This window comes from Narcine bancroftii, chromosome 7 (assembly GCF_036971445.1).
Source record: "Narcine bancroftii isolate sNarBan1 chromosome 7, sNarBan1.hap1, whole genome shotgun sequence".
Taxonomy (NCBI): domain Eukaryota; kingdom Metazoa; phylum Chordata; class Chondrichthyes; order Torpediniformes; family Narcinidae; genus Narcine; species Narcine bancroftii.
Genome location: NC_091475.1, coordinates 12,943,625 through 12,956,543, shown reverse-complemented (window position 1 = coordinate 12,956,543; position 12,919 = coordinate 12,943,625). Strand labels below are relative to the sequence as shown.

General features: G+C 45.2%; 1 protein-coding gene across 1 annotated transcript in view; it reads right to left on the bottom strand.

The window, feature by feature from the left end:
- LOC138739957 (cell adhesion molecule DSCAM) overlaps positions 1–12,919 on the bottom strand; it is a 454,986-nt gene that overhangs the window by 63,965 nt on the left and 378,102 nt on the right. The window contains exons 24-25 of the mRNA XM_069892422.1: positions 11,016–11,114; positions 7,639–7,827 (exon numbers count right to left, since the gene is read on the bottom strand). Coding sequence (XP_069748523.1) covers positions 7,639–7,827; positions 11,016–11,114 — 288 coding nt within the window. The remainder of the gene's footprint in view (positions 1–7,638; positions 7,828–11,015; positions 11,115–12,919) is intronic.

Genomic DNA, 12,919 nt, shown 5'->3' with positions numbered 1-12,919 from the left:
GGCTTGATCATTTACGTCCCAGAGCACTAAAGGAGGTAGCCATGGAAACAATGGATGAATTGCTTAACATTTTCTGCAATTCTGTACATTGGAGGGTGGCAAAATGTGACCCCACTATTTAAAATAGAGGGAGAAAGAAAACAGGAAACTACAGACTCACTCCTTGTGGCAAAAATGCTCGAGGCTATTATATAGGATAAGGTAACTGAACATATGGGACATATTACATGGATTAGACAAAGTCAACACGGAGTGCTGGAAGGCAAATTAGGTTTGATAAACCTATTGAGAGCTTTTTTTTCCCCTCACTGATGCATCTGGAAGAGTAGATAAGCGAGGATGAGAAGATATGATAATTTGGGTTTTCAAAAGGCTTTTTGATAAACACCAAAAAAAAAGATTATAGAGTGTAAACCTGGCATTGCGGGCAATGTAGTAGTGTGGATTGAAAGCTAGCAACAGATGGGACACTGAATGTTAGTGTAATGGGTCTTTTTGGGGTAGCGGTCAGAAACTTATCAGAATTTATTGTCCTAAACTTGTCACGAAATTTGTTGTTTTGTGACAGCATCACCAGTGCAAACATTTATTTATTTAAACCACATTACAAAATATATAAAGATAGTGCAAGAAAAAGGACAAAATAAGGAAGTATCTGTGATTTATCATTCATTCAGGAATCTGTGGGCAGCAGGGAAGAAGCTGTCCTTGTGCCGCTGAGTGCTCGTCTTCAGGCTCCTGTACCTTTATCCTGATGGGAGCAGAATGAAGAAGCTCTTTGAGGATAGAGGCTCCTTTCTTTACAGCATTGATCAGTGTTTGGACCTCAGATACTCGTGGTACCTATCAATAATTTGGATGGGGACCACAAATGAACGTTTGCACAAAACTGAGTGGGATTATTGTTATTGTGAGGAGAATACAAGAAGGATTCAAAACACATTGAAATGGGCAACATCTTAACAGATGTACTGTGGATAAGTGTAAGGCTATCAATTTTTGTAGGGAAAAAGTGGCAGATAAACTAACAGAAAGCATCAGATTAAGAGGCGCTGATACAGAAAAGAGAACTTGGTGTCTTGTATACCCGCCACTGATAGCAAACACTCATGGAATGGCCTTCATTGGAAGAGGCCTGAGTCAGATCGACAAGGCCACCATATAAAGGGGAAACAGGCCCATCCTCCAAGAAGTCCACGTCGACCAAATTGTCCCCTAGACCTTGTCCTGCATTTGGCCTGCATCTCTCCAAGTTTTTCCTATCTGTGTACCATTCTAAATGTCTTTTAAACATTGTAATTGGGCCAGGCTCTGCCAGCTTATTTCATACACCTGGAACCGCCTGTATGGAAAAAGATGCCCCTCCAATCCTTTGAAATCTTTCCCTTCACATCTTAAATCTATGCCCTCTAGACCCACCCACTACCTTGGGGGAAAGGCACTGTCACCTTCTCCATGTCTCTGCTAATTTTATATACATTCTTTGGTCACCTTTACAGAAGGGTGAAGGTACTTGTGATAAAGGCTTTCCAATCAGAACCCATATTTTGTGCCTCTTAAGTTGATCATCCGATTGGTTACATTTTTGGATGACTATTTCTGCCAACTGCCCCTTAAACCCACCCATGGTTTGCTGTGTCTGCTCACCACTTCACTGGTCCTCTGGAAGATGAGTGGGTATTATATATTTTTTAAATTTAGAGGTACAATGCAGTAACAAGCCCTTCTGGCCCACGAAGATGCAGCACCCAAATACACCCGTGTGACCCATTAACCCTCTCATTCCGCACATCCTTGGGATGTTATTGGATGATCAATCTTTTTTTATGCACAAATCATTTCACAATAAATAAATAAGATATAATTATTTTTTTTAAAAATCGCCTGCTTGCCTTGCAGTTGTGACTCCATGGTGATCACGGAAGGCATAGATGTGAGGGGCAATTCTAAATCTGAGGGGGTGATCCTAAATGATGGGTGATCCGATATTCACCCTGAACCTCAGCTCCCCACCTTTTCCAAGCGGAGACTGAAAATTTTATGTTGAGGTTCAGAGACACCTTGGAACCTCCTCCTTCACAGGAGACCAAGCACGGGCCTCCATCGGCCTTCTAGTTGCAGGAACAAAAGAAAAAGAAAAACTCCTACTTTGCTTCGGGAAGACTAGTACTTCACCACGGTTGGAGAAAAAGCTTCTGCCTCACTGGGCATATCGACTCCAAATGCCCATCATTCCTTTCATGGGACAAGGCAAAATAATAGTTTGACACAGACTGGATGGGCCTATTTCTTTGCTGTAATGTTCTTCTATAGCAGAGAATGGTTGTATTTAATATTTACTTTTGTTTACTAACTGTAAAAATATTGCAAGTGGGATTGCAGGCCACTGATTCTGCCATCATTTCTTCCATGGATCACAATGGCCCTCCATGCCTAGGCAGTAGCTGGATTATTGGCCCCATTTCCTTTAGAAAGTTACGATTTCCATCATCTGATCTGGGTTTTTTCTGCATTTTAATTTGCTAGTTTCTGTTTGAATAGGACAGGGGAGCACCTCATGAATCAGAGTTTTGCCTCCCCCTGCTGGATGCATTTTAACAATGATTTTGTAACCCCTGAAACACCAAGCCATGTTCACATTCGACTTCAGATTTCATTTTCATTGTCATTATCAAGAGTACATACATCACAAACAACCCTGAGATTATTTTACCTGTGGGTGAGGTAGAATGACCACGCATTGGTAGTGCACATGTAAACAAATGAAGAAATGAAAACAAACTGACTGTGCCATACAGTGAGAAAAACTAAATCAATGAAGTACAAAAGTAAGAGTCCCTAAATGAGTCCCTGATTGTGTTTGTCGTTGAGGAGTCTGATGGTGGAGGGGGAGCAGCTGTTCCTGAACCTGGTGGTGTGAGTCTTGTGGCACCTAAACCTCTTTCTTGATGGCAGCAGCGAAAACGGAGTGTGCGCTGGGTGGTGTGGGTCCTTGATGATTGCCGCTGCTCTCCGACGGCAACGTTCCCTGAATATGTTCCTGATGGTGGGCAGGGTTTTACCTGTGATGTCCTGGGCTGTGACCATGACTTCTTGCAGGGTTTTCTGTTCAAGGGTATTGGTGTCCCCATACCAGATCGTGATGCAGCCGGTCAGCACACTTTCCACCATACATCTGCAGAAAATTGGCAGGATTTACGATGTCAATCAAATCTCTGCACACTCCTGAGGAAGTGGAGGCACTGATGCGCTTCGCGCATTACATGCTGCCTCTCACGTCTTTACAACCTCTCCTTGGCATTGGCGAGGCCGACTTCCAGAACCTTTGCCAATATTCAGGCGTCTCCATCGTCAGGTTGTTGGCCAGACTTCCAGTCGTGGATGAGCAGAATCTTGCTCCAGTTAATTCATGCACCCTGAAACCTTTGTCTTCAGTCTGCACCGTACACTTTGTTCCCTGAACACTCCATCATACTCCTCTGCAGTTGTCAGAGGCTGAATGGATTACTTGCAACTAAGATGTAATGAGATTTTTCCATAGTTTCACATCTTGCAAAAATCTCTAGAGATACACCACAGACCAGATCCTTTGGCCCCCTCAGGACATGCTTATCATCAAACACTCATTTACATTGTGCAAATGTACCATATAGGCTCAGGTTCCTGTCGAGTTTCTTAGACCACTTTTTCGAGCAAAAAAAGTGCAGGTCGACTTTTACACGGGTCACACGTTTGATCTCGTGAAGTACCTGGGACATTCAAGGCATCGTGAGTTCGGAAGGCTGGGACTGGGTTGCAAGTCTGCTTTTGGGGTGTTGGAAGTTCGAATGGGTGGGCGGCTGGGGAGAGGACCTGTGGTCGGGCGGCCGGGGCGGCGGAAATTCGGACGTGTGGGTAGGGCATTGGGGGTTCGGGTGGGCGGGCGGCCAGGGTGAGGATCTGTGGTCGGCTGCTCGGATGAGTGGGTGGAAGGTCGGGTAGTCGGGGCGAGGATCTGTGATTTCGAGTTTGGATGGGTGGGCGGCCAGGGCGTCGGGAGCTCCGGTGGGCAGGCGGCCAGGGCAGGGGTCCACTGTCAGGGTGTCAGGAGCTCAGATGGGTGGGAGATTGGGGGTAAAAATAGGAGGGTTTGACTTATACATGGGTCACACAAAAACACAGATTTTTGGACCAAATAACGGGGGTTGACTATTACACATCTATATGGTCCATTTTGCAATGTATATAAAAATAAACTCATTATAGAACAATGGAATAATACAGCACAGAAAAAAAGGCCCTTTTGCCCTTCTAGCCCACGCCGAACTATTGTTCTCCCTAGACCCACCGATCTGCACCTCGACCATAGCCCTCCAATCCATGCATGTGTCCAAATTCATCTTAAAATTAAAATTGGCCCCGCATTCACCACTTCAGCTGGCAGTTCATTCCATTCTCCCACCACTCTGTGAACAAGTTTCCCCTTGTATTCCCTCTAAACCTTTTCCCTTTCAGCCTTAACCCATGTCCTCTTATTTGTATCTCACCTTCCCTCAGTGGAAATAGCCGACCTACATTTACTCTGTTTGGACCTGAGAACACTACAGCACAGAAACAGGCCCCTTTGGTCCTTCTAGCCTGTGCCAAGTCCCACTGGCCTGCACCCAGTCCATAGCCCTCCATACTTCTCCCATCCATGTACCTGTCCAAATTCTTCTTAAATGGTAATATTGAGCCTGCATTCACCACAACTTGTTCTACACTCCCACCTGTGTGAAGAAGATCCCCTCGTGTTCCCCCTAAACTTTCCCCTTTCGCCCTTAACTCATGCCCTCTGGTTTGTATCTCACCTACCTTCAATGGAAAAGGCTTATCTACGTTTACTCTGTCTGTCCCCCTCATAATTTTAAATGCCTCAATCAAATCTCCCCTCATTCTCCTACACTCCAGGGAATAAATTATCATTACACTAATCTTCATTAATTTTCATTCCCCCACATTTCTATCAACTCATCCCCAGATTCTCCCACTCCTCTGCATATAACAAAGGATTTTTGACCTACAGACAAAAATAAGCTCCACCAGCTGCCACATACTTGCTAAAGAGTTCTTGCGATTTACACTGTAACTGTATGGACGGCAGCAGTGAAGAAGTTAAGTTTTCTACTCTCTTCACTCTTGACTTCCGTTGTCTGCTGCATTTTGCCTTCAAGCATGTTTCTATGGTTACTGAAATGTATGGGCTGTGCAGATCAAAAGACTACAAGAGGTCAGAAAACAATTGATCCCCAAAAATTATTAGTTTAACCCAATCCTTACTAGATGAAGGATAATTTCCCCTCTATATCTTACCTACTCCTACATGCAGATGAAATGGGAATTAAAGGTTAACAATTATTGTCTAGAAATTCATCCCTTAGAAGTTCTAAACATGCAACATTATTGTGACAAAGCTTTTTGTACTCATTTTCTGAAAACCAGTTCTATTTTAGTCAATAGAATTTAATTTTAGTGGCCACTACTCCATGGTCAAGTAAATCACAAAAATCTGTAGACACTGCGGTTGAAATAAAAACACAAGGTAATGGAGAATCTCAGATGGTCAAACAGTGCCCTTTAAGTAGCAAAGGTAAAAATACATAACCAACGTTTTGGGCTTGAGCCCTTCATCAAAGTATTGAAGTATGTTGGCAGGCATCCGGACAAAAGGGTGGGGGGGGGGAAGCTGGGGAGGAGGGGGTGGAAAAGGCAGGAGATGATAGGTGGAGAAGGGAGGGAGAAATTAAGAAATGTGCTTGTGGTAAATAAGTGGTTAAACATGAAAGTCTGCAGACACCTAGGTTGAAGTAAAAACACAACGCTGGAGAAACTCAGCTGGTCAACGATGTACTTTATGTAGCAAAGATAAAGATACATAACTGACGTTTCGGCCTTGAGATGCATAAGCAATGTTTCGGGCTTGCGCATCCGGTGCTTCTCCTGTGGCCTTCTTTACATTGGAGAGACTGGGCGCAGACGGGGAGATCGCTTCGCTGAGCACCTTCGCTCTGTCCACATCAGTGACAGGGATCCCCCAGTGGCCAACCGCTTCCATTCCGCGCCCCACTCCCTTGCTCTCACTGTCCCACCGAGTCCACCCGTAAATTGAAGGAGCAACACTCGATTTTCTATCAGAGCACACTTCAACTGGATGGCCATTCACATCAACTTCTCCGGTTTCTGCTAGCCCACTCTCCATTCTCCCTCCCTTCCCCTTGGTCTCCTTTCTTTCAGCCCTCCACCTACTTGCTTCTCCATTCATAAAGCCATCCCTCCTCCCCCTTGTTTGCTGGTGTACCTTCCCTCCTTTATCTACCTATTATCTCCTGCCTTTGTGACCTTGCTCCTCCCCTGCCCCTCCCTCTACCATTTAGTTCGGGGCCGTGCCAACATTCTTCGTACTTTGTTGAAGGGCTCAATCCAAAAACTTTGGTCATGTACCTTTATCTTTGTGACATAAAGTACATTGTTTGACCTGCTGAGTTTCTCCAGCGTTTTTTTTACTGTGATAAATAAGTATCAGTTGCTGGATACTTAGGGAATGGAACTGAATATGCAAGGCCAAAGCAGCAAATTGCTGGAAATACTCAGGAGTCAGGCTATGTCTGTGGAAAGAGGAATGGTTTACAGTTCAGGTCCGAGTCCCTTCCTGGGTTCTGATGAAGCATTAACACGATTTCTCTATGCACAGAGATTGCCTGATTTGCTGAATATTTCCAGTTTTTATTTTATATTTCCAGCTTCTGCAACTTTATTGATTGAATTGAATGCATGACCATTAGTGTATTCGGGAGCTGACATTTGCCAATGCGTTCTTTGCAGTCAACAAGTGAAAGTCTCTCTCACTGAGAGACTTTGTGATAGGATATTTAATTGTGGAAGATCGACCAATGGAAGCTGTCTCCATTTACCTTGATGTCCAGATCTGAAATATGATAAATCCTAAATGAATATTGTGCCTGTCCCACATCGGACTTGTCAGTCACCAATGAGCCTGCAGCTGACGTGGACTTACCCCTCCATAAATCTTCGTCTGCGAAGCCAAGCCAAAGAAAGAAAGAATTGTTCTCCAGGAGTATCAACCACTTGGATTTAGATTATTCCTTCATTTACTAAATTTGCCCCAAATTCTTACCAGGGGCAATATAACATTTTGCTTCTTCTCGTGTAAGATGATGATGTTTTGAGGGCTGATTTAAGTGAGTAAATATGAGAGAGAGCAGGGGGTTAGAAAAAAGAGAGGGAGAGTGAGAAAGGGCGATATGGTGGAAAGGGCACTACAGAACAAAGAGAAATGAGAGAAAGATGGGTAGAGAGAGAAGGATGGGTGGGGAGAGGGAGACAGAAGGAGATATGTGGAGAGAGAGAGGTGGATGGAGAGATCAGCAGAGAGAGAGAGATGGGTAAAAAGAGAGATTGGTGGAGAAAGAGAACAGATGGAGAGAGAGAGAGAGAGAGCACAAAAGAGAGAGAGAGAGAGAGAAAGTAAGAAAGAAAAACAGGGGAAGGGGAAAGAATCCTGTCAGCTCTGGAAGCTGGTAAAAATACAAGCCAGAACTGCTCAGCACTTTGATGCAGAAAGTGAATCTCTCCGCCTATTTTGATAAAGATTTCCTGTACCTTTCCCGTGTGTTTTCGCCTCAATGATTTCACTGATGCGGCCAGGCCCCACTCCATTCTGTGCTGTCAAGGTGAACTTGTACCACGTCCCACACTTCAGGTTCTCCAGGCGATATGAGCGCTCACTGGGACTGATAGAAAAGCTGCCCCATTGCTCACTGTTGTCCTCCGAGTACTGCAGGATGTAACCTTTGGAAGAAAGCATTACACATTCATTACCAGCAAGCTGAAAGGTTCACTGGTAAGCAATTAAAAAGCAATTGCATTTGTCACCTGATCCATTACCGAATCCAAGGTGCAATATAGAAAATGGCTAAAGCTTTTCCATTTCCCTGAAAGTGCTTCAACAATTAGCCCTCACAATACTCAGCTCTATTTGGAATTATTTCTTTTAACTGTTCCATAATATTTAATGCAACAATGCAGCTGATAAATTTGGTTGATAATCTGGATTTGTTAACAAGATGGCACTGCATCAATGACCACAAATCAATCCATTGGAAAATAATCAGGATTCCAGCAGGCACACATAATTATGGATAACTGTGTCAGCAACTGTAATGAGTTGATTAAATTCCAGCGAAACAGGAACCTCTAACCCATAGAACATTAAAACATTACAGAACAGAAACAGGTCCTAAGGGCCTTCTAGTCTGGGCCTAACTATTTCACTGCCTCGTTCTACTTACCTGGACCCAGTCCACAGCTGTCTTTTCTCTCCCATCCACATACCTGTCTAAATTCTCCTTAAATTAAGTCTGCATTCACCTCTTCAGCTGGCAGCTCGTTCCGTGCTCCCACCGCTCTGTGTGTGAAGTTCCCCCTCATGGTCCCGTTCAACTTCTCCTCTTTTACCCTTAACCCAAGTGCTCTTGTTTGTATCTCAGCTCTCCTCAGAGGAAAAGAATACCAACATTTACTCTGTCTATACCCCTAAATCTCCCCTCTTTCTTCTACACTCCAGGGAATGAAGTCCTAACATGTTTAAACTTTCCCTGTAACTTAGTTCCTGAAGTGCGGGCAACATTCTCATAAATCTTCTCCACACTCTTTCAATCTTTCTTGTAGTTAGGTGACCCAAACTGCACACAATACTCCAAATTTGGCTTCATCTCACCCACACCCTCTCGTTTGACTGCAGTGCCTAAGTGTGCTAGAGGAACTCAGCTGATCAAACTTGAAAAAGTGCTTAGGCCCCGAACGTTGGCTGCCTATTACTTTCCATGGACGCTGTGTGATCTGCTGAGTGGGCGTCTTGTTTTCCCCTCATTCTATTTTTGCGATCAGCTCATTTAACCAAATTGACGCCTTCGGCCAGTCTCAAACGGACGGCCAACCGCTCGGCACGACAAGGACTGGCACCCACGACACACCCTGCTCACCTCGGGAAGCTTCTGCTTCATAACCCGGCCAGACATTTAACCCCTGCCTCAGCTCACAGCTGGGCCTGTGGAGCATTCCTCATTAGGAAGCAGTATAGACCCATCGTAAATTACAACCATTGCTTTCACATGCATGTCTTTCACCGGTGAGTAATAATACAGAAAAAAAATTCCTAAATTGTGACAACTTTACATTGAAGTTGTGTTATAGCTCTGACGCGCAGTAAATAACTTGAGAGGCTGAGACTGAGTCCCTGATTTACAGGCTTTTATTCACAATGGACAGGGACCTCATCCTGTGCCGTGACCCGGGCTTTCTGGGGAAGGGTCAAGGTGCTCGAGGCTTTATACAAGGTCAAAAGAGGGAGGGGCCACAGGTACAGTCACAGGATGGGGTGGAAGCAGGTAGTCAGGGATAGAGCAGTTCAGGACAAGCTCAGAAATAATTCCTTGGACCCAAATGGTAAGTTTTGGTGGGTGTTATTTGCCTTCTTTAAACTCTCTTTATCTAAAAGCATGGTTTTAGGGAAGCAGTTAGAGCAATAAAATTACAGTGGCAGTGACCCGGGTTCATATCCGGTGCTGTCTGTAAGGAGTTGGTACATCTCCCCTTGACCGCGCAGGTTTCCTCTGGTTTCCTCGCATGTTCCAATGACGTACAGGGGTTACATGGGTGCAAATGGGCATCAAGGACTGATGTGTTGGAAGGGACTGACTGCTGTGCTGTATCTCAAAGTTAAATATAAAAACATAATGATAGAAGAACTCAGAAGGTCAAGCTGTATCAGAGGAAGTAAATAGTGTAAGTTAAAGTTTTGGCTTGAGACCATGTATCAGACCTGTGAGAAAAGAGAAAAGATGGGAGAGATGAACACAGAGAGGAGAAAACTAAATGGACAGGCAAGTGTGTGTAAGTATAAGAGGAGGGCACCAGGGGGTTTAGGTCGCCTGAAATTGGACAATTCAATGCTACCCCAAAAGAACTGCCAGCCTCTACCTGCATGCACCTTGTGGACTTCTGCATACTGGCAAATTTCCTCTTTCCTCTCAGCCCTGACGTAGAACCTTGATCTGAAATACTGACACACCTGTTGTCTCCACAGATGCCGCTGACTGGCAGGGTTCTTCCAGTGTTCTGGGTTTTTTTTTGCTCCAGATTCCAACATCCACAATCTCTCTTCTCTTCTTTACCTAACCATCCCTAATTGTGCTTCCCCACTCACATTCTCTTTCTCTCCATCTCTCTATCTACCCACTTCTCTACCCACAGATCTCTCGCTCATTTTGCCTCTCTCTGACTCCCTGTCTCTCCTTCTCTTTCAGCCCCTCTTTCTCTCTCTGTCCCTCTCCCTCTCTCTGTCTCACAGTCCCTCTCAATCCCATTGATGGCATCAGAATCATATTTAGACCAGGTAAAATGGCAGATTTCTTACCTGTCAGGACAGTGACGAACTAGATGTTTTTTTAAAATTTCACGGTGAATATTTATTTAAATACTTGGAATTTAAACTCCCCACCTCTTGTGGCGGGATTGAAACTCGTGTCTCAGGTTGTAACACAGCTTACAAACAGAGAATACATTCACTCATTTCTTTCGGCAGCAAACCAATGAAGTCAAATCTTACTATTCACAAGACACAATGTTGCATTCTTCAACTCCCCAATCACCACCCAGCTAAAGCCCTCTGACCTTCTGATTGGCTCACTGCCACACAGGTGATCCTGGCATTCTCATCTCTTCCTCCTGCACCTGAGATCCATCGCCTGTACACTGACGCTTAACGCACCTGCGCATGCGCGCTATTACCCCTGTGTGTCGTATTGCTCAGAGGTGACCGGCACCCATCCCGTTGAAGGGAAGTACGCGACCGTGACAAAGTCTCCTCACCGTGCGCCAATACAAGCAAGCGTGTAGCATTACGGACATGAAGTAAGCGGCCAAGTAAAAGCAGGTTCATCACAGAACTTGGGTCACATCCGTCGAAGGTGTCCTACCTCGAATGGAGCTCCCACCATTGTCACCTGGTATCCAGGAGAGTGTGATCGAACTGGAAGTGGTCTTGGAAACTGTTAGACGTGGTTGGTCTGGTGGAACTGTTGGCCAGAAAACAGGATTAAGAATGGATCTACCTTTCTCAACATAATCAGCATGTGAGTGGGTGATATTTATTTCACTGGCCACAGATAAGGCTTGGTAGGTTTTTTATTATGATGTTAATATTATCATATCTTTGAGTTAATGATGTTCAGTATGGCAGCTCACCTCCGCTGATCTTATATCAGATACAGTTGTATTGAGTTGCTGTAAGCAGTTGAATAAAACTCAACTGGGAGCCAATTTTAAAAAAGTATGAAGTTATGTCTAGATCAATGTATATCCAATCAAAGTAACTTGTGCTAAATAGACCCATATATCACAAGTTTACAGATATCGTGGCTTTAAGTAACATTATTTGCTGGACTACAATATCCACTGTTTCATGAGTAGAATATAAAACAATTGGCAAAGCAAGAAGAGGGAAAGGAGGGGGGTGGGAGGGGGAAGCATTGGGTGCAGAATGTGATCAACATTAGACTCCCCATTATATGTTCCCAGCTGTGCAATATTCTGTATATTATATATTCCAGTACACTTTCCTCTATATTTCATAGTCACTCCACTCCAAGATGTAGAAACGAGTTACATTCCAGAAACCACTTGGTTTGCAAGTCAAAACATTGTCTTATTGTCAACGTTCGGTGTCACTGACCCAACTCCGTCCTTAGCATACTGATACACTCTCCGGGTGCTGAGACCACTGATCATCCTCTTTACTTTACCTGGGTCGCAGATAGACGTTCAGTGCCTCTGTGCCTAATGGTGGCCAACAACCTTCAATGTTGAGGATCACTCCTTGAATCCTCTGGGCCCATGTTCCAGTGTCAGGGGTAGACTCAATAAAATCTCTGAACTAAACACAGCCTGTCACACCTGGGATATCATTTCTTTGTTGCAATTGGTTTGCTCAGATTTTTCATTTGTTACTTCAATGTGAGTTCCTTATATACAACATGGTCCAGTTTACACCATATCCTGCATAATACACTCCAGTCTGTGCACTGTCCTGTGCATTACACTTTCCTACCTGTGTACTGCCTGATATAATTCAATCATTATTCAACACATTATGCAGTAAAATCCCTGTTATCCGGCCATTGCTCTGCTGTGTTTTGAGCCGCAGGGAGCGGCCCGAAAGGCCAAAGCAGCCTGATGAGGTGCCAGAGTGGCCAGTGGGGCTATCACAGCCCACACCCACCGCCACTGACATGTCGGCCCCTGCCAACAGCCCCTCACCTGACAGCCCCCGCTGACGGCCCCTGTCCTGATGCCTCCTGCCAACTGCCCCGCCCTGACAGCTCCCATCGACTGTCCCTGACCTGACAAACCACGTCGACGTCCCCTGACCTGATGGCTCTCTCTGTCGATCCCTGACTTAATGGCTCCCGCTGACTGCCACTAACCTGACGGCTCCCGCCGACCACCCCTGCACCGACGGCCCCCACCCTGACAGCTCCCTCCAGCCATACCTGCCTTGATGGCACCGCTGGCTGCCCTGCCTTGAGGGAGAGGGGTCACTGGCTAACGGCGTCATTGTGATGTCATCAGCCCACCCCTAACCAGCCACATTCATGTGAGGCGGCGGAGCCCAGCACTCCACCAATTTACCTTCCCCGAGAGGGATTGCAGTTGGCACCTTGAAGCCAGCCACGGTGCATTCATCAAGGTAAGTTGCCCAATGTAAGGGCGGAGAATCTCCAGCTTTACAGTCGGGCTTTTTCACTGCATGAAAGGGCCTCATGCTGTGATATCCACAGGTAATCTACCATCAATAAAGACTCTCATTACAATTCATCCACAG